Source organism: Acomys russatus, chromosome 10, assembly GCF_903995435.1.
Source record: "Acomys russatus chromosome 10, mAcoRus1.1, whole genome shotgun sequence".
Classification (NCBI taxonomy): Eukaryota; Metazoa; Chordata; class Mammalia; order Rodentia; family Muridae; genus Acomys; species Acomys russatus.
This window is the reverse complement of record NC_067146.1, coordinates 14,470,359-14,489,760: the sequence shown is the minus strand read 5'-3', so window position 1 is coordinate 14,489,760 and position 19,402 is coordinate 14,470,359. Positions and strand designations below refer to the sequence as shown.

General features: G+C 43.5%; 1 protein-coding gene across 1 annotated transcript in view; it reads right to left on the bottom strand.

The window, feature by feature from the left end:
• Positions 1–19,402, bottom strand: part of Grm8 (glutamate metabotropic receptor 8) — an 845,527-nt gene that overhangs the window by 822,967 nt on the left and 3,158 nt on the right. Inside the window, exon 2 of the mRNA XM_051151844.1 lies at positions 11,886–12,702. Coding sequence (XP_051007801.1) covers positions 11,886–12,395 — 510 coding nt within the window. The 5' untranslated portion in view covers positions 12,396–12,702. The remainder of the gene's footprint in view (positions 1–11,885; positions 12,703–19,402) is intronic.

The following is a 19,402-nucleotide window of genomic DNA, read 5'->3' as shown; positions in this document are numbered from 1 at the left end:
TTTTTAAAAGAAAGACTTGAGAGCTTTGGTTTGAGGGATTTTACTGTTCTTGGTCTCCCTCACCTCTCACTCCTGCCCCCTTGTTACACTAAAATAAGGGGGCAATAATCTATAAATCAGGAAAGAGGCCTTCACCAAGAACCCCGCGTGAAGTAGCCTGGCCTCAAACATCCCAGGTTAGGAAATAGACCCCATGTCTACTATCTACTTGAAGGCGTACCTTCTTAACCTGTGGGTCACAACCCTACAGGGGCCATACACCGAATGGCGTGGGTTGTGAAAACTATGGCAACAGCAAGAGGTTTGTAAACACGCAGGGGCCAAAACTTACCTCAAAATCAAAGGGGTTTCCGGAAGCATTCACCTTGTTCTGTTGCAGCTTTCACCGCAGCCTTGGTTTTGAACACATAGTGCACACTTGGCACAGCACATGCCATCCGATCAGTGCCACCATCCGGCCTCAGGCACCTCAGCTCAGATTTGAAAATATTGTATGTTATAAGCTGCAGCATTTTCACTGTATATTTAGTTATGTGCTCTTGTAAACTATGAAAAAATAGGCTTTTGATATTTTCCTGCTACCATTCTTGAGTACTAAGTACCAAATTATATCTTTGGGTTGTATGTATCATGTTAGAATATTTGTGGGGTTTTGTTTGTTTGTTTGTTTGTTTGTTTGTTTTACAAACTGTTTGTAAAGACTGTTTGAGAGACTAGAGAGATGGTTCTAACAGAACAGTGCTTGTCGTGCTAACATGAAGACCTAAGTTCAGACCCCAGCACCCAAACAAAAATGTAGGTATACAACATGGAAAAGGGGGAGTGGGCACAAAGTCCCACCCCTAAACACAGAGCTATCTGCAACTGATGCCCGCTGGAGATTGCCCTGAGTACGCCAACCACACCCCAAAGCAGGTTGCAGGCTCAGGACTAATTGGCCAGCACAAAACAGGCTCCATGATTTTTGGTTTTCACTTTTTGCTTTTTGTTTTTTCATCTTTTGGGGGAATTGCTTTTTTGTGCATTGTTGGTTTTGTTTTGGTTTTCAAGAGAGAGAAAGAATACAAAGTTGGGCCAAGGAAGGAGACGTCTGGGAGGAATTGGAGGACGGGAAAAATGGGCCCAAGATATATTGTGTAATTTTTTTAATGTTGTGTGTAGAGATGGTGTGTGTAGATTGTAATGCTGTCTGTCAGGAGGTGGAGACAGGAGGATCCCAGGGGCATAAAGTCCAGCTCCATATTCAATGAAAGGCCCTATCTCAAACATTAAGGTAGAGTGCCATATAGAAAGATACCCAGCATTGGCCTCCAGCCTCCATACACACACACACACACACACACACACACACACACAAATATGCATGCATACACTACACACAAACATACACAGCTGCTGTTTTAGTAGCTGACTTGAGTTACATTTTTTTTTAAATATTGAATGAATTTTGGTTTGGGATTAGGACATATTTTCCAACAACTTCTGAGGTGACCGTAAACATGCCCGTGTATGTTTCATAGTAAATATTTCTGTGAACTGTAAGGCTCATCATCAACAGTCACAAAATATCAACCAACTCCAAAAAGCACCGAAGGTGCTCTGCCTCCTACAGTATTAAATATTCACCTAAGACTTAAATATTTGTGTAAAAACAAGCAAACACATCCCTCTCCCCACCACGTGCATTTACCTGCATCTTTTATAATGCAAAATCATATGTCAAAGGATTGTTTAAAAATAAATTTCTTAACAACTTACCAACAGTAGACGTTTGGTTTGTATACCTGTTTTATGTACTTATTGTGGCTGCAATAAGAACGTCTCAGGCCACAAAGGGTCATGAAGTGGGAAATATTTAGGATGCTCCTGTCTCTGCCATCTATTGAGCAGCCCAGGCTAACTAAAGCATCCTGCCTAATAACATCGGCTTCCTCTGGTGACGTTGAACTTTCTTCCGAACCCTGTAGGCTGCCCAGTGACATAGCCTTTATTCTATCCTCACATACAGATCATCGTTTCTTTACATGGTAGTGATGTCTCCTCAGCAGGATTTTAAGCAGCAGGTATACTTTCTTCATCCATCATCTGTAGGATGTATGTTTCTGGATGAATACAGGCAGGTGAGTTGACTGACTGTTTGGCCCATTAAGTAAAAGAAGGACAATAAATGGATGAAATGCTCACAGCTTTCCACAGTACTCGACTTTTCTCTGAGGAATGGAAATTTAGTACTTACCCTAAGAACTGTTTTCTACGACCGTGACTATCACGGCATTCTGTCCTGCACAGGTCCATCCTACTAAGTCCATCGTATAAACACATTCTCTCTCTCTACGATTTTTTTCATTTAGATAAATTATACATATTTCATCAAAATGACAACTTAGCAGATGTTTAACTTAGTTGTTGCCACTTAATTAGATAGAACAAGATAGTGGTGGTAGGAATTAAAATTTAATATTCCTAGCCTCCTTCTGGTTGTCCTGGGTGTGGCTGCATTCCCTCAGTGCTGTTATGTACGATGCTTTCACCTGGTGGCAAGAAGTATTACACAGAAAAAGGGTTCTTCCCTCAACGAAGAATAGCCATCTTTGCCCAGCCTGAGTCTACAATTTCTATCCTTGGGTCACCGCACCAAACACCACAAAAAAATTAAAATTAAAAAAAAGAAATTCACATCCAAAATGAGGTTACTTCTGCCACCCACCCCAAGGCTTAGTCAGCTGCTCACCCTTACCCACAATCCCACCAGAAGCCCTGGGGGTTCTGAGAAGCTCTAGGCCAGGAAAAATGCTTCTAAAAGTTTTGATTTGTTCATATTCTTTTTTTTTTTTTTTTCCAAAACTTAATCCTAAAGGAAATTTTTGTTCAAATACATGAATGCTATTAAAATTTAGCACTGTCTATCTTTGGGTCACCTAATCATTTCTTTGGCTATTTTTTAAATTAAGTGACTCTCCAGGCCTACCACACAGACATCAGGATGTTTCTTTCTTAGCTCCCCTAGCTGGATGTGGAACCAACGAGGTTCCAGCGAAAAGCTTGGCCACAGGACAGCCATGCCATGTGCCAAAGTCCAGTTGGCCTATTGATTTGTTCTATTTCCTGACCAGTGACTGTGCTGGTAGACTGTTCTCACAAGACAGAGCCGGGACAAAGGGCTGGGGAACTGGCTGAGAGGAACAACTAATGGCGTAATTTCCTCTCCAGCTTCGTCACAACAAATGGCCGGAGATTTGCTTCAGAATCTGCCATTTGTCTTGTTAGCATCCATTAGCATCTCTGTCATCTTCTCATTTGAAAAGCTGCTAACTGCACCCCCGGCACACTCACATAATCAAGTTCACTCCTTCTCAAGTCTCTGAGGGAGTTGAAGACCAGGTAGCTTAGTTTTACAATGAAGCTTAGTTGTTTAGGGGTTCAGATGTTTTTAGGTCTAGATAGGTGTTCTAAGTTGATAATGACAAGATGTGATGGCGATTGATTCACATTCAGAATTTTAGATGCACCAAGATAGGAAAGATGTCTTCAAGGCTGTCAAATACAAGTAGCCAAAACACTAAGAAAGTAGCATTTATAAAATTCCTGATTGTGTCACGGTTCTTCTTGCCATAGGTAATCTATTGTATATATGTGTAATTATATAAATGTGTATGTACAAAAGTAAAATTTTTAAAAGTTAAATATTTTTTTAAAAGCCTCCTGAAGGAAGTATGATTCCTGTCAACTTTTTCTACATAAGCAAACTGCCTGTGTAGAGATAAATCCTCTTGCTTATGATCACATAACTAATAAGCATTGTATCAGATTTTGAAGCCAGAAAGCCTGACTACAGAGCCTGGCCTGCTTCATTTAATTCACATTCATCTGTTTTCTTCAAAAGACTAGAGAAGCCATTACAATAACCCATCATTTAAATAGATACCCTGTTATAAGAATAAAGATCATATCTATGTTACAAATACATAAGGATTCTGCCTAAGCAGGGTGTGTCATCTGTTCTAAAAGCGGCACAGGCATGGGCATTCCAAGGCTGCTAATAGATGGAATTGTCATGATGCAGATACTTAGCCTCAAAAGGCAATAATGCACACATTAATCAAGACTGGAGTCTTCTCTCAATACAGACAAGGAGAAACAGGAGGGAGGGCTGATGGTGTAAGAATGTTCTGACGTACATGAGCCAGGAGAGCCATGTGTGGCACTGTGAGGTGGGAGAGATGGAAAAACACACATGGTTTCAGTAAAGCTAGTATATGAGGGAGGTCAGCCTGCCAGTGCTCAGCAGGAGCCCTGAAGAGTGCTCAAAAACACTACAGCCTCACCGAACACACATACCTGCTGGTTTGCTGGACCTGGTGCAGGAAAATTGCAGAGGTTGGCCTCATTAAGATGTCTGTGGACAAAGCTATGCCGAGACCCCTTCATATTTACCAGATGTTTGTAATATATGCTTATATTTTAAAGAATGCTTGGGAAGAAGAAAGTCGCTCCCACCGTTACTGCTAAAAAGGATGTTTCCTTCTTTTGCCAGATTCTGTGTTATATCAATTAAATAGATAAAAAAAAAACAGGGCCTCTCCCCAGCATGGGAGAGGAGCTGCTAGTGACCCTCTATTGATTAAGACTATGGTGGAATGTTATTTGCAATCCTGTTGCATAATAGAAATCAGTGGTTAGCCGCCACGGTTTCTGAAAACAAATCACTGGGAGCTGAGTCAAATCATAGCCTCTTCATTGCTTCTTACTGTTGTCAACTCCCAGTTAATGTGTATCTTACAGTCTTAAGTTTTTAAAAAATCAGTTTTCTCTGTGGTCTCATGAGTGAAAGTGGTAATCTGGATGGCCCTGCTTTCAAAATCGTGCTTAAGTGACCATGACACTGATCAGGGATTCTGAGCTATGCATCATTTAGAGAAAAACACAACTTCCACAGCGGCATCTGCTGCTGCTGCTGCGGTTAGGGCTGACAGGAATGGAAGATTAGCCAGGTAAGAGTCAAAAGACAAAAGGCCACTGTCAGACAGAACACGGTTAAAATCTCATTTCGGTTTTGCATCCTGTGACTTGCTAACTCAGCCAGCAAGCAATTTATGTGGAGCGCTGGCTCTCCAAGCATGCTCTGCGAAACAGCAACATCAGCAACACTTGAGAACCTTTAGAAATGCCAGTTTTGAGACCGTTCCTGGACCTACTGAATCGGAAACTCTGAAGGTGGGCTCAGCCGTGTGAGGTTCAACAAGACACCAGGGTGATTCGGATGCAAGCTGGGACTGAGAGCCTGCTGAACCGGAGCCACAAAGCAGCCTCCAGAGTTTACGCCTCCCCGGGAAGAGGTCGCCTTTGGTTGTTAATAAAAATAAATAAGTAAAATAAAAACAAAAGTCTATGAAAAATGCCTGCATTGAGAGCCAAACAAAGATCACCTCAATCTTCAGTTCTTCTTTAAATCTAAAACTGGCAAATAAATAAATAAAGCCTGTAAAAATAAACTTTTGTTTTGTTCTGTTTTTCGAGACAGGGTTTCTCTGTGTAGCCTTAGCTGTCCTGGACTCCCTTTGTAGACCAGGCTGGCCTCGAACTCACAGCGATCCGCCTGCCTCTGCCTCCCGAGTGCTGGGATTAAAGGCGTGCACCACCATGCCTGGCTTAAACTTTTTTTTAAATTGCTATGCTTAGGGACGATGAGTAGGAAAGCACTTCCCCCTGTAGATTGATTAGTTTATTTGCCTCTGCTCTAACTTTTTCAAGAAAGGTTTGCAGACCACTTACTTCTCGAACAGCAACAAAAGTAGCATTTTATCTCATCATAAGCCATTCTCTCCTTAAAAGCCTCTCCACTGTCCTTAAGACATCCTCACTGCTCAGAGAGCCCAGAAGACATAAGCCCTTATGGTGTCTTCAGTGTTGACTGTAGGCTGTCAGGCTATTAGGGACTTCAGAAAAGAAAAGTAAAGATGATTTAAGTTCACCAAGCTTAAAATTCTGTTCCACAAAACAGGAAGCATGATGCTCATTTCACCGGCCAGGCACAGGACCAGGACGTTGATTCTGTCACTGCGTGCCATGAAGAGCCTTGGTGAACACCTGCACGTATGTATATGAGACAATCTCATGGAGAGGTGGGTGTGGTTATTCGTAATGTAGCCCCTGAAGAAAAAGTGCTATGATGCAAAAAATTCCTCTAGAGCTAACAGTGTTTGCGTGCAGCCCTGGCATTGTTACATTCCATTTTTCAAACGGAAAACAAACAAACAAACAAAAATCACCGACTACTTCCTTATCAGGGATTTGTTAAAAGTAAGTTATTGTCTATTCATAATTAAAACCCACCAGCCACTAAAATGAAGTATTGTTGGGGGGCGGGGGGTTGTTTTGTAACTTCCCAATCCTAGAACAACACCGGATCACCTGGAAATGCCCTGCTATATGAAGGTGGGGCTTTGCCCAGTCTCTTTGGTATTGGGTAAGAATCTGACCATACATCTTTCCAGGTAAATCTGACTTGCGGAATTGAGGATTTCTGACACAGACCAGCATCAACCAGCAGAGAAGTCTCTCCTGCATATGTTAAGTGGAAAAGAAAGTCATAAGGGCATATCTATAAATAAAGCCATGTCCACAGTTTTATTAGTAGAGTGCCAAGAAGTGGACTCTTCCCATTTCAGACCATTTGTTGCTATAATCTTCCAAAATGAGAACGCACTCGTGTATATTACTTGCTTAATTTTTCATTTTTAAAGTCTATCTAGAGAAGACGTGAATGCGCAGAGCTATGAGGGAGCACGTGAAAAATAGGAACTCCCAAAATGTCATGTCCTTCTTCCTCCCTCACTTCCTTCCATTTCTTTTCCTAAACCTTGATTTTATTTGCCTACCTAGCTAACTATGATTTCCACCCAGTACTCAGGGTTGAGATGGGTTCGTAGAACGTATGGTTGCTTCAGTCATTTATTCATTCGCGTGTTTATTAGGCTCCTAGGGTGAGACTGTGGGTTTAAAAAACAAGAGCCAAGGACACAGAGATGCATCCTGCCCTCTTGGTGCTTGTACGATGGGGAATATGGACAGGCAAACAACTACAACAGTGTTGGGTAAATGCCAAAGAGAGGAGGTACAGGCTGCTTCTCTGTTAACCTAGCCAAGTAAAGCCCTCTGCCAGTTTGCATCGCAGAGATGGACCAGTATCTCCTAGAGGGTTTTGAGGAGAGAGGCATTAACAAGTCTGCATGCATCAGCTCTCTCTGGCTGTGCATCTGATGTGCCTTTTCTCATCTGACGCCACTATTAGCGCCTATGAGGGAGAGTCCATCTGCCTCCTCCAAAGAGGAGGAGCTCCTCTCAAGCAAAGTTCCTCCAAAACTAAAAGACCCTTTGATGAAAGAGTCCCACTTTCCACGACCCATTGTCTATATGCTATCAAACAAGATTTATATAAGATGCTGTCTCCTGCACAGTTTATTTAGCATGCCCACTCATCCATCCGTCCAAACAAGATGAGCCTGAACATGGCAGATTTGCTTTTCACGGTTTGCAGTTAATAAAACCCATTGTGTGCAGTAAATAACTCACAGAGCACATGGCTTTACCAGTTGGTACAACTGAGTCTTTTGGAGGACAATATGTCTTCATAAAGATTGTAAAGCAGACAAAGACTTGCAGGAGAATGAGACAGTTGTCTGTATTTCATTGACTTAAGATAAAGACCGATTTTAGTCATTTATGACCAGCACAAACGCACCTGTAGAGAAATCATCTAGCCCCCAAAGGGGTGACTCCTACTGCCGTCTCCTCCGCTGATTGCCTCTGAAGGATGCACCACAGGCTGGCTAAGCCCTAGTCTTCAAGAATGGAAAATTAACAATCCAGGTAAAGCTAAGTGGCCAAAGAGGAGGGAGAGAAATTGTGTCTGACACTGTCCTCTTGTAAGCCATGTGTCTTTGTAGACACTAACGTGAGTTGCGTCAGTATCAATGCGTTACCTTTAACCTAAAAAACTCAGTCTTTACTCAAGGTAAGATACATTTAGTGCTTTGAGAAATTGATTTTCTCCCACTCAAAGAAGATAGAAAATGTTTCATGAGAAGGAAAACTATTTGAGGATTTTATAAACAAACAAATTTCATTTCTAGACATCTCAGTTAGTTTCCAAAAGATCCCTGATTTTTAAGTCCCCGAATTTTGAAAGGTTGAGGATCCTAAACACGTCATTTATACCTTTGACTCTGCTACATCACAATTACACATCATCCTGGCTGAGGTTACCATCATCTAAAGCTACTGGCTTGCTACAGAGGTCACCTCAACAACCACACTACTATGTTGCCTAATCTCTCTCTCTCTCTCTCTCTCTCTCTCTCTCTCTCTCTCTCTCTCTCTCTCTCTCTCTCTCTTTCTCTCTTTGTGTGTGTGTGTGTGTGTGTGTGTGTGTGTGTGTTTGTGTATGTTCATAATAATGCTTCTATAAAAGTTCAAAGCATTAAAAGTCTGATTCTATGGCTTTAAACCTGAGTCCCATTGCCAACATATCTGAGGGATGTGAGTCATGTTCACTCCTCTTGGTATAAACAGAGAAGAGCAAAACAGTCTCCTTATTCACAAGCCCTGAAGTTTGAAAAGGCTCCTTGTAGATGAGGAGACCTTTGGCATAAGCGGTACCTATCCTCAGACTGAGAACTTCCCCTCTGTGGAGCTCCAGAGGTGTGTAGGCATTTCTCCTCTGAGATAAGGGGCTGAGTTTCTTCGTTTGATTCAGAACTTGGGTACAAGAAGCAAGGACGGAACAACCCTGTTTCCCTCAAGAAACAGAGTTCAGTTTGATGCATAGATTTCTGTGCATCCTTTATAGATTCTATGGGTCGTATGCCGTCCTGCAGGGACTACAAACTTACTTTCACTCGCCTCATCATAGCATTGCCTTAAGGAAATCAATGGTTTTTTTTTTTTTTTTTTTTCAAAATGGAACTATATCTCGATCTCTGATGTAATAATTTGTTAACTATCCCTCTGATAACTAGTGTACTGCCTCGTGTGGGTCCTAGCATACGGATGTAAGCAGACGTCACCCGCACTAAAGCAGGCCGTTCTCTTTCCATGCACAGTCATTATTATCTCCTAATTACAGCCACTGTGAAGTGCAGGCCGAGGGTTGCACATAAGTCATGCGAGTAGATGGAGGCAATACAATGAGAGGCTGAAACTATTTAATTTGCATTCTTATGCTTCGGTTTCAGCAGGAAGGTAGGATGAGCCCACACACACACCTCTTGCTGCTTGACTTTTGAAAGAGATCTTTTTTTTTTTTTTTCCAAATCTAGTAATGTGGCTAAGACAGAAGCCAAGTGTTACTCTGTGCCAAGTGCCAGTGCTGGTACTGTCATCTGCAGCAGTCACTGCCCTCTTCAGGCTAAAGGTGGCCTCCTGCTTACAATGCCCATCAAGGGGTAGGCAGGGAGCCCCTAGGTGTGCAGGCGAGATTCCCTCTAGAGTTGCCCTGGAACACTGACTGTGTTTAAAGAACCAAGAATAAATCGCTCCATCAGAGAGAATTCCCTCCACGACAATCAAAAATAGCAAGAGAATTCTCTAGTGAGCGAAGAACTGAGCAGAGAAAATCCAGGCCCAGCTCTATAAAACAAAAACTCCCCTCTCGCCTTCAGGTGGCCTGAAATGTCCTTCAGCAGCCTAGGAAACAAGGGACGCAGCCAGGTGCTGACCGCACATTTCACCTGCACTGTCTCACTAAAGATAGCCAACAACATAATACAGAATTATTACTATTTTCACTGTCTGATAGTCATTCTGTGACAAAAAAAATAACATAAATAAGCTTTGACTATCTCAGATAAGTGTGTGCCTTGTCGCCTCCACTCCACTCTTCAAATCCTTGTGTGCTTTTAGGTGGTAGCCAGACTACAGGAAAACCAATACATAAGAGTAGCTATGGGATGATAGGACCAATAATTAATATATATATATATATATATATATATATATATATATTCCCAGAAACAAGAAAACCACCATGAAGGTTTTCCTCATCTCTAATAATGGATCTGTCTCAACCATGGTCACTGGGTTAAAAACTCAAAAGAAACGTTTTGTAACAAGTGAGGGGAAGCGGAGGTTGAATTGGAGGAAGGAGAAAGGCTGGGGAACTAGCTGGTTGACACGGCAGCCATGAACAGCAAAGACCAGGAGGCACAGATCACCAGTCCTGAGGAGAGCCCACGCCTACAAGCAGAGGCCTCCTGACTCTGTGTCTTGCCTCTGGGAGAGAGGAGGTAGCCATCCCTAGAGACACTGTTTGTAACTGAAGATTTCTAGCGATGGAGAACGAGAGACCTTTGGCTGCCAGTTCTCATTTCAAGTCTTCTCACTGCCAGGAGACTCTTCTAATGCCTTGCTAAAGTGTCTCCCATGCTCCCTGGGGCATTTTTTGTGCCTTTTCAGAATGCCTTAGACACGTAGAGCAACCTCCTCCTCAGCTGATGCTAAATCATCCATCTGAAAAGGGCCATTAACCTACCTCTTGGCATTCTTATCCCCGAATAAAGGGGATTCCCAGGGAGGCCCTGCAGCCTCGTGGGGGAATGGTACAGAGGGCGCTGAGCTGGATTGGCCACCAAGATATATTTATTCCCAAACCAGAAAGCCTTTGATTCAATCCCTTTCATCCCTTTTTTGTGAAGTTTTCCATCACTTTGTTCATTTTTGTCACTCTATCTGTCATCGGTCCAACTTTAAATCTGTGTGCATAGGAATAGTTTTTCATAATATAAAATGAAGCCTCATTAATTCAGGTTCAGTTGGAAAAAGCCAAGTCCCAGTGAGTAAGAAATCAGAGTGAAAAGTATTTTCAATTTAAAAAATCATGTCTATTTCAAAAGCCTACATAATGGATATTAATAAATAAGATAAGAAAGTTAATAAAAATGGTGAGTGACAATAACTTTATTTTTATGGTACTTTTTACTCTCAGTGTTTTCACATATATTATTTTATATTGGCAATGTTAGTCGATATTATAAAGCATAAAACAGATCATCAAACCTAAACCAAAATGTCTTGATTTCTTCCTGCTAAATTTGAACTATTAACTCAGTAAGAATTAAATGTAATTATTTCCTGCCTGCATCACAGTATTATGAATTAATGTGATTCTGTTCTATTTGAATTATAATAAACCTGACGACTTCATGACCATCTTAACTCCTAGAGTGTCGCTCCCCTCTGCACATTACTAATAAAGACTGTTTCTTCACACATGAACTTTTGTATTAACAGAGCGTCCCACCCCGAAGACGTTTCACCAAGTAAATTCTTTCACGTGTATCCCAAGTAAAAAGGAAGTGTCAAGCCGGGCGTGGTGGCGCACACCTTTAATCCCAGCACTTGGCAGGCAGAGGCAGGCGGATCGCTGTGAGTTCGAGGCCAGCCTGGTCTACAAAGTGAGTCCAGGATGGGCAAGGCTACACAGAGAAACCCTGTCTCGAAGAACCAAAAAAAAAAAAAAAAAAAAAAAGGAAGTGTCCTGTATGATACGTGTGCTAAGGGTGTATTATTGTCTAAAGATGTTTGCTCCGGCTTAAAGCGAGCCTCCCTGAGATTACCAGCAGGAAGTCGAGGACCAGGCATGTCACAACACTTACCAACATTCTCCCTGGAAGGACACAACCAGGATTAACCCACTTAATCATAACTAAAGGAACTAAATTGGCACGTGTGGAAACCCGGACACAGAACGCCCCGTTTGAGGAACCTGGCACCACAGACCGTGTTAATCAGCATCTCCGTCTCCACTTTCTTCTTCAAAACCCGACTTGGGAGGCACAGAGACTGCTGACTCTTTCACAGGTGATTGAAAAGCCAATGCCTTTACTTACCTTAAAAAGTCTTAAAATGTTAGCCACCATGATGGACACGGAGCTTGCTGCAGCACCTATGACACCAGAAATCTTGTCGGGCTTAGTGAAAATGGGCGGATCTCCGTTAGCACACTTCACGTCGGACGCGTCTTTCTCTATCAATGCCTGCACGAAGGTTAGCGACTGCTCCAAAGCGTAGGTGTCCCTCGAGCACGTGTCAAGGATCCTAACACCCAGGCTGATGTTGGAGAGGAGGTCAGGGTCCTTGTTAATCTGGTCGACTGCGTAAAGCATGGCCTCAAGCCTGTGGATCCCCTTTTCCTTCTTCAGCTCGCCACAAGGCACCCCTCTTTCTCCCTTGGCATGAACGGGGAAAAGTCCCCCCAAAATGATGTCCCCGTCCACCCGGATGGAGTGGGCATACTCCTGGCTGTGAGTTCTTTGCATCATTGTGAGGATCCAGTAGAACTTGGCAGTCAAGAGGAAAAAGCAAGGGCAGGAGGTTGAGCGCTTCCCCTCGCATACCATTTTCTCCACGGGTGGTACTGCAGTCTAAGACCCGAAGTTTATTCTTGCCACAGAAGATGGAGGACCGCCTGAGGCTGCACCTTCTGGAGGCTACCATCCGGGCCCATGGGGGAAGGCTCTGGGGAGTTCAGCAAGTTTCCTTGGTTCGAACATCACAGTGAATTTCCAACAGACCCCTCCTCCTTTCAAGTTTATACCCACATAAAGTTTGGCTTGCAAATAAATTTAGAATAACATCTGAGGTTCTAACGTTGGGATGAGGTCAACAACTCATGTCCTTGAGTTCAGCCCTGTAGCAGAATTGTTCCTGGGGAGAAGGGGAAGGAAAAGGGGGAAAATTCAGTTGAGTAGGGCTGTATTTTTTCACACACTGGAGTCCGAACCAACTTTTTATTTCCCTATTCTCTACAAACTCTTTTTGGTCCCCTGTGATTCTGAACACCTGGCTGCACTGCATCTAAGCAGGGAGATTGATGACATGTTTAAAGCAAGGGAAACAGAGAAGGATCAGCAGCTAGCTCACTTCTTTTGAGCCAGAACATATTTTTATTTATCATTTTATTTCAATAAGTCATATTTCCAGAAAGGTACAATTCCTGTGATTGATGACATTATTTCTTCTCCAACCTGCTTTATCTTTTTACAGTTATATAAATTTAGCCTTAAAATCTTGTCCATGAGATAATGAAAGGTTAGTTTCTGTGATGTATTTAACAAGCCAGTCATCTGTTAATGACTTTTTATTTTAGTGTTCCAGATTTCCCAGTGGGAAACAGTAACTATCCAATCACAGGGAAGGACGGAGGAGGGAGGAAGAAAAGAAGGAAGAGAGGAAGGGAGAGACAAGCTACCAAAAGATCTGAAAATACCTGGTAGCTTGCAGAAACATTTAGCATAGAACACCAGCTACTCTCATCAATTATCCTATTGTTCTGTGGTAAGAAAACAAAGACTCGGAAATTAAACACGCAGCGAGGGCTATGTGTAAAGATCTTCCCGTTACCATTGTCAGAGTTCCCAATTAATCCGTCAGGGAGGAGGCAACGGGCAGGCTTGTGGTTCTGAAGCAAATAACGCCTTGATCCAGGAATCACAAGCAACACAATCAGTGCTGGAGATCAATTGGAGAGCTCCTTAATTTTGTCTGACTCAGTGGGGAAAACAGTCATTTCATCAAGACTAGAAATAGCCTAGAGTGAAGGCATCTACAGGCGGATCAAGAAGAAACCTCATTCTGGGGCCTGCGTCCTTAAAGAGTTCCATGAGGTCCTTACAGAACAGTTCTGGAAGAAGTTTCACTGAAACAGAACTGGCTTAACATGGGGAAATCTGAGGTTTGGGGTATATGCGTAACAAAGAGATTGAGCATCAACAATGTGTTCAGGCAGGATGCTTAATCTAACGTTCATTTCTAACCTATTTACACTTGGATCTGAAATCTGGACCATTTCCCTCCACCGAGCCAACCAACATCTGCTTGCATTTCCCATTCACTCATTTAAGTTCCAGTTCATAAAATCCTCTTTCCATCTTCTTTGTTCTGAAAAGGGAAAAAAAAAAAGGATGGTGCCTCCCTGGGGGACAACTCAACATATGTCCAAGCCCTTCAGAGAAAGTTACACTGTGTTTCACTTCAGGTTTGAAAAGAGCCTCTTAGCCCACCACTGTGCTGACTTCCTGAGTGCACACTAGGAGCCCTGGCCAACGGCTGGCCCCTCAGCTAAGCCATTTCCAGGCTACCTGGAATGTGCTGTCCCTTGATTTTTTTTTCTCTACGTTATTCCAAATATGTGGTCCTTTGCTGATTTTCTCACCACTCGATTCACCAGGCAGCTGCTTCCCCCTCAGAGTCCACAACAGCCTGACCTGAAGTCGCCCCCCAAAGGGACACACTTAAGAAGCCCACCTGAGTCTGTGGATTAAACCAAATGTGCACTTACTCACTAGGAAGACTAGTTAGATCATGGCAAAATGTCACTAACTCTAACCACTAGTTTAGATGCTGAGACCAAGTCCACACGGGCCAAACCTAGAGAAAGTGGGCAAATGAAGAAGAAACGTCAAGGCTAGGGCCTGTACTTCAAACCCTTTCTCCACTATACAAAGCCATCTCTTACCATTACACACCTAAGAGAATAAACTGTTTTCAGCTATAGACACACATGGGCTCCATCAACTGGTCACATTTCCACATCTACTCAGGAGGCGTTAAGCTAGTTCTACTTGCTGTCCTAGAAATAATAAAAATTAGTTTCTTTTTGAACTATTGGTATTTACAATAATATTTAGTCTCCTCAGCATCTCATAGGTCTGTCTGGAGCTCTAACCTAAAGAAAAGTTGGGGGTATGGAGAGTAAGGAGGCTGGATCATTTAGGTTTAGCAGACAAGGGCGGTGAGATGCAAACCGAGAGGTCTCACTATTAGACAGCTCGCTGGACTTCCACTTGAGTTTCCTTCCTCCTCTGCAGCACAGAATTAACTACATGCAAGCTCTCTAGCCCTTGTCTTCTTATCTGTAAGGGGAGGCAGAACCTGCTAGCAGGCACACACTGCAAAGCTCAGTAAACAGCCATCACCCTGGTCTCTCCTCCTTTCTCTACTGAAGTGGAGCAACTTTTTGACTATTTGCCCAGTTGGTGAAGGGTTTATTGAATTCTGTTCATCACTTGAAGAGTAAAATCAGAGCTACGTGGAAAATATTTAAATATTGTGGTGGTTTCAGAGTCTGAACAATTGTCATAAAATTACAGACTGAGTATGTTCAGTTTCTGTTTTAACTCTAAAGGAAGTGTGTGTGTGTGTGTGTGTGTGTGTGTGTGTGTGTATCTGAGCTACAGATCCAAACAGCTCTGCTTCATGTGCTGTTTTGATTTGAAGTAAACTAGCTGTTCTCCCAAGCTGACTGACCCCTGGGCGTAATTGAAATCCTTCTTCTTCCTCCTCTTCCTCTTTCTCTTCCTCCTCTTCCTCTTCCTCCTCTTTCTCTTCCTCCTCTTTCTCTTTCTCTTCCTCCTCCTCCTCCTTTTGTTTTTGTTTTTTTGAGACAGGGTTTCTCTGTGTAGCCTTAGCTGTCCTGGACTCACTCTGTAGACCAGGCTGGCCTCAACCTCACAGAGATCCACCTGTCTCTGCCTCCCAAGTGCTGGGACTAAAGGCGTGTTTATGGTAGACGTCTTAAAGAAGGTGTGAGTCCTGTTCTCTGGAAAGTCTGAGGCCAGCAAGCTGCCGTCACTACTACAGGGTCCACAAGATGGTAGCTAACATTCAGAAGGCCTAACCATGGACTCACCCAGCTCACCCGCTCTGTCCCTTCTAAGTGCTGTAATGCTGACAGACACTGTCTGTACCACTGACAGACACTGACTGTCTGTACCGCTGACACTGTCTGTACCGCTGACACTGACTGACTGTCCCACAGACCTGCCCTGGCTGGATTGCAGGCCTGTACCCCAGGCGCGTGTTCAACTTTCCATGTACAGGCACATGACAGGATCTCAGAGGACTCCCAAATGCTGCTTATTACTATCTCTGTTTAAGTGAGGAGAAAAACAATAAAGCTCACACAAAACAAGTTGATCCCTAAGCCCAACCGTAGGAAACAGCAACACCCGCCACATCATCAACAGGTGGGCCTTTCAGACAGCTACAGCAGGGCACAAACACAGTGCAGAGAGGGTAAGGACTCCGCCACTGGCAGGAATCTTCTATAGTCGTATGTTTTTTCCAGTGGTTAGCTCAAGAAACAATAAAGGACTGAACAACCATGAGGTGTTTCTAGAAGGGATAGTTCTGAACTCTCTGAAAGGTTAAAAATACTCACACTTCCAAACTTCAACTCTGGTTCCCTAGCCAGCACACAAGGCCTGTCAAGATCAGCCCTCCTTTCTTCCTCCACCATGTGGCACTGACAGGGTAGGATTCTTGTATAGAAAATGTCTTTAGCCAAGAATACAGCTTCTCATGAAAAGCAGCATACCCATCCTGTATCTGTTCAGCTTTTTAACAGAAAGGGCTATCTTGGCGAAGCACTGCTGATTTAACAGGAAGGGCTATCCTGGGGACGCACTGCTGATTTAACAGGAAGGGCATCCTGGGGAAGCATTGCTGATTTAACAGGAAGGGCTATCCTGGGGAAGCATTCCTGATTCAACAGGAAGGGTATCCTGGGGAAGCACTGCCATCAGCTCCTAAGGCTGCAGCTTTGTCTGTGTCTCAGACTGCTGCCTGTGTGGATCCTTAGTGGGGACAGAGTGAGTCCTTCCCTGGCAACAGAGGCCTGGAAGGGGATCTTTGTCCGACAGTCAGTAACTAGTTGGGGACAAGGAACAGGCCACCTCATCTCTGGGTGCTCCTGCTCATTAATCTGTGAAATGGTGGTGTGACCCTACCAGCTCTAAGATGTCTCCCAGCTTCCTGTTCTGAGACTTTGGGATTATACTCAAAAAGGAGACCAAGGCTTTGTCAACTGAGCACAATAACTGGTTTTGTTTGCAAGCAAGTAACCCTCCCCACCCCACCCCGCCCTGCATCAGTGAGAAAAGGATCTAAAAGCTCATTTATATAAGCAGAGCAGATATTAAGAAAATTGGATCCAGAAGAAGTGCAACTACCAAACAGATAAATTAGACTGTGGTTATTAGCATAACAAAAGAATTCACCGCAGGTTTTCTTTAAATACCATGCATTTAAAAACCAATCTGATTTAGTAAAATTCAATCTACACCTTTCTTTATAGATAACACAGCTATTGCATAAAAGGGCCACATTTAAGGACCGATAGGTCACGTTGATAGTATGTATCAGCTTAGAAGAGGGGAAGAGGATGAAACCAACTTACTGAATCTGGACAGTGTGCCAGGAACTATTGTTTTCAGATTACCAGCATTATTAATATTATCAGTATGACCAGCAGGATGAGTATAGGCCCGACTAGCAACCAATTAAGACACTAACACTTGTTATATTTTAAAATACACTTAGTTAACCCAGGGCAGGGCAGACATTAATCCTCTAAACTACTTCCCATAGTGGGGCCTCAATCCCAAGCCATCTGTTTCTGCCAGTTTCTATCAAGCTACCTCCCGTCCATAATCCCAAATACTTGTTAATGTTCTTCATCTGGGCCGAATTCCTCATTCATGCCAGCACGTGCTTCTCCTCCATCTAACTCATGGCGGCCTTCTTCTCCTTCTCTTTCTTTCTCTGGTCTTTCTCCTTTTTCCTCATGGTGGTCTCTCTTCTTCTTCCCAGAATTCCTCTCTCCCTCTCGTGGGACCCTTAGCCACACCTCTATCTCCTCTGCCCTGCCCAGGTGGGATGGCTTTTTATTAATTAAAAGGTGGGTCACAGAGACAGCAAGCAGTAATTAGCATCAAAATACATTAGAACATCCCCCAGCAAGGAACCTCACATAAACTTAAACCTAAAATTCACCTATATGGTTGGTATCCCAGCCCCCACCTGACATCTCAGGCCAGAGTTCATGTGCAGGACTGCAGTCACATTCTGTCCCCATCCCAAGGCCTCTGGGCATGAGGCTCTGCCCTCCTGCCAGGTTGTGACATCAAATGCCATAATGTACATAAAAATACTTTTTAAACTGTCACATGATATAAGAATGCACAGGGATGGTATTGGTTTAATAGCCAGTCCTGGAACTGAAGTATTTTACTTGTAGATCATGTTTAGAGCTGAGGGGCTTGGGGGAGCAGGGATCACTTCCTATGAGCATCATGGAGGGTCAGACCTCAGCAACAGCCATGTATTCAAGAATCAGCTTTGCAAAGTCTGTACCAAAAAGGAGATCTCAAAGGAAAATCAATCTGAAGGCACAAAGAGAAGTCAGTGGATCTGTACAGTATCTGGCCTGAATGCCACACCACAGATAGAGATACTCAAAGCACCGTTCTCAAGATACAAGACATTCCTCTGTGGCAAAAAAAAAAAAAAAAAAAAAAACCTGTTTTGGCACTAAGGGTTATTGCCACTGGAAAACCCAGCCAGCAGAACTGTATCTGAACATGTTATCTTGCCGGGAAAAGTAGGAAATTGGCAACACACGTGTTTGATGGCTTGTAAACCATCCTCTAAGGCTTTCCCTACATCTTCCCATTTCTCCTTACCTGCCCCCTGCCCCTTGACAGAGCTGGCTTCTTCTGCCCACAAGGACAGATGTGTCCTTTCATGAAGAACCGCAAGACCATGTCTCCCTTAAGCCTTAGTTCTCCCCAGGGAGTAAACACATTCACCTACAGATGTCGGAACCTGATGGTCTCCAACTACAGCGCCTGCGTTATTAAAATGAGTCCTAAGAAAAGCCATAATATCCTACCACTAGGGCACAACCAAACAGAGAAGGAAGCCTTATGGGGCGCCTTCTTTCCACAGTACCCTCAAATCATTCCGGCAGCGATGGGGCCCGGATGAGACAATGCTCTATGCCCAAGGTCCTTCCTGTCAGTGGATGAGTCTGCTCCAACTTGCCAGAGCACCAAAAAGAACTCAGAAATCAAAGAAAACATGCCTGGAAGGGAAGGGGGGAAAGAGAGGGGAGGGTGGGAAGGAGGGAGGGAGGGAGGGAGGGAGGGTGAGGGAAACCTAAATTTCTAACAGAAAAAGAAAAGTTCCCTTAAAATGGAAATAAGACTGCGATGATACCCCTGACTGTCAGGCTCACAACCTCTCCTGGTACTTCATGGAGAGACTAGGTAATGAAAGTCTGGTGATACCCACTCAGGTTCTGCCCTGAAAGCGGAAACAATTTCCTGGGCCTTTCAAAGCCAGCCGATTCAACAGGCACTGGGAGTGCATAGATTTTTTTCCCCCTGTAGATCTAAGCAAAAGATAAATCCATGCAGCAATCTTCTCTAAGATGCAGAGAGAGAACGAGAGAGCAATGGCACTCACTGACTACAGCAGGGTCCCCTTGGTGTTCCCCACTGGGAGAAGTCAATGAGAAAGAAACTTAGAAGAGAAAGCATTAGGAGCTTGCCTGTGCAGCACTCAG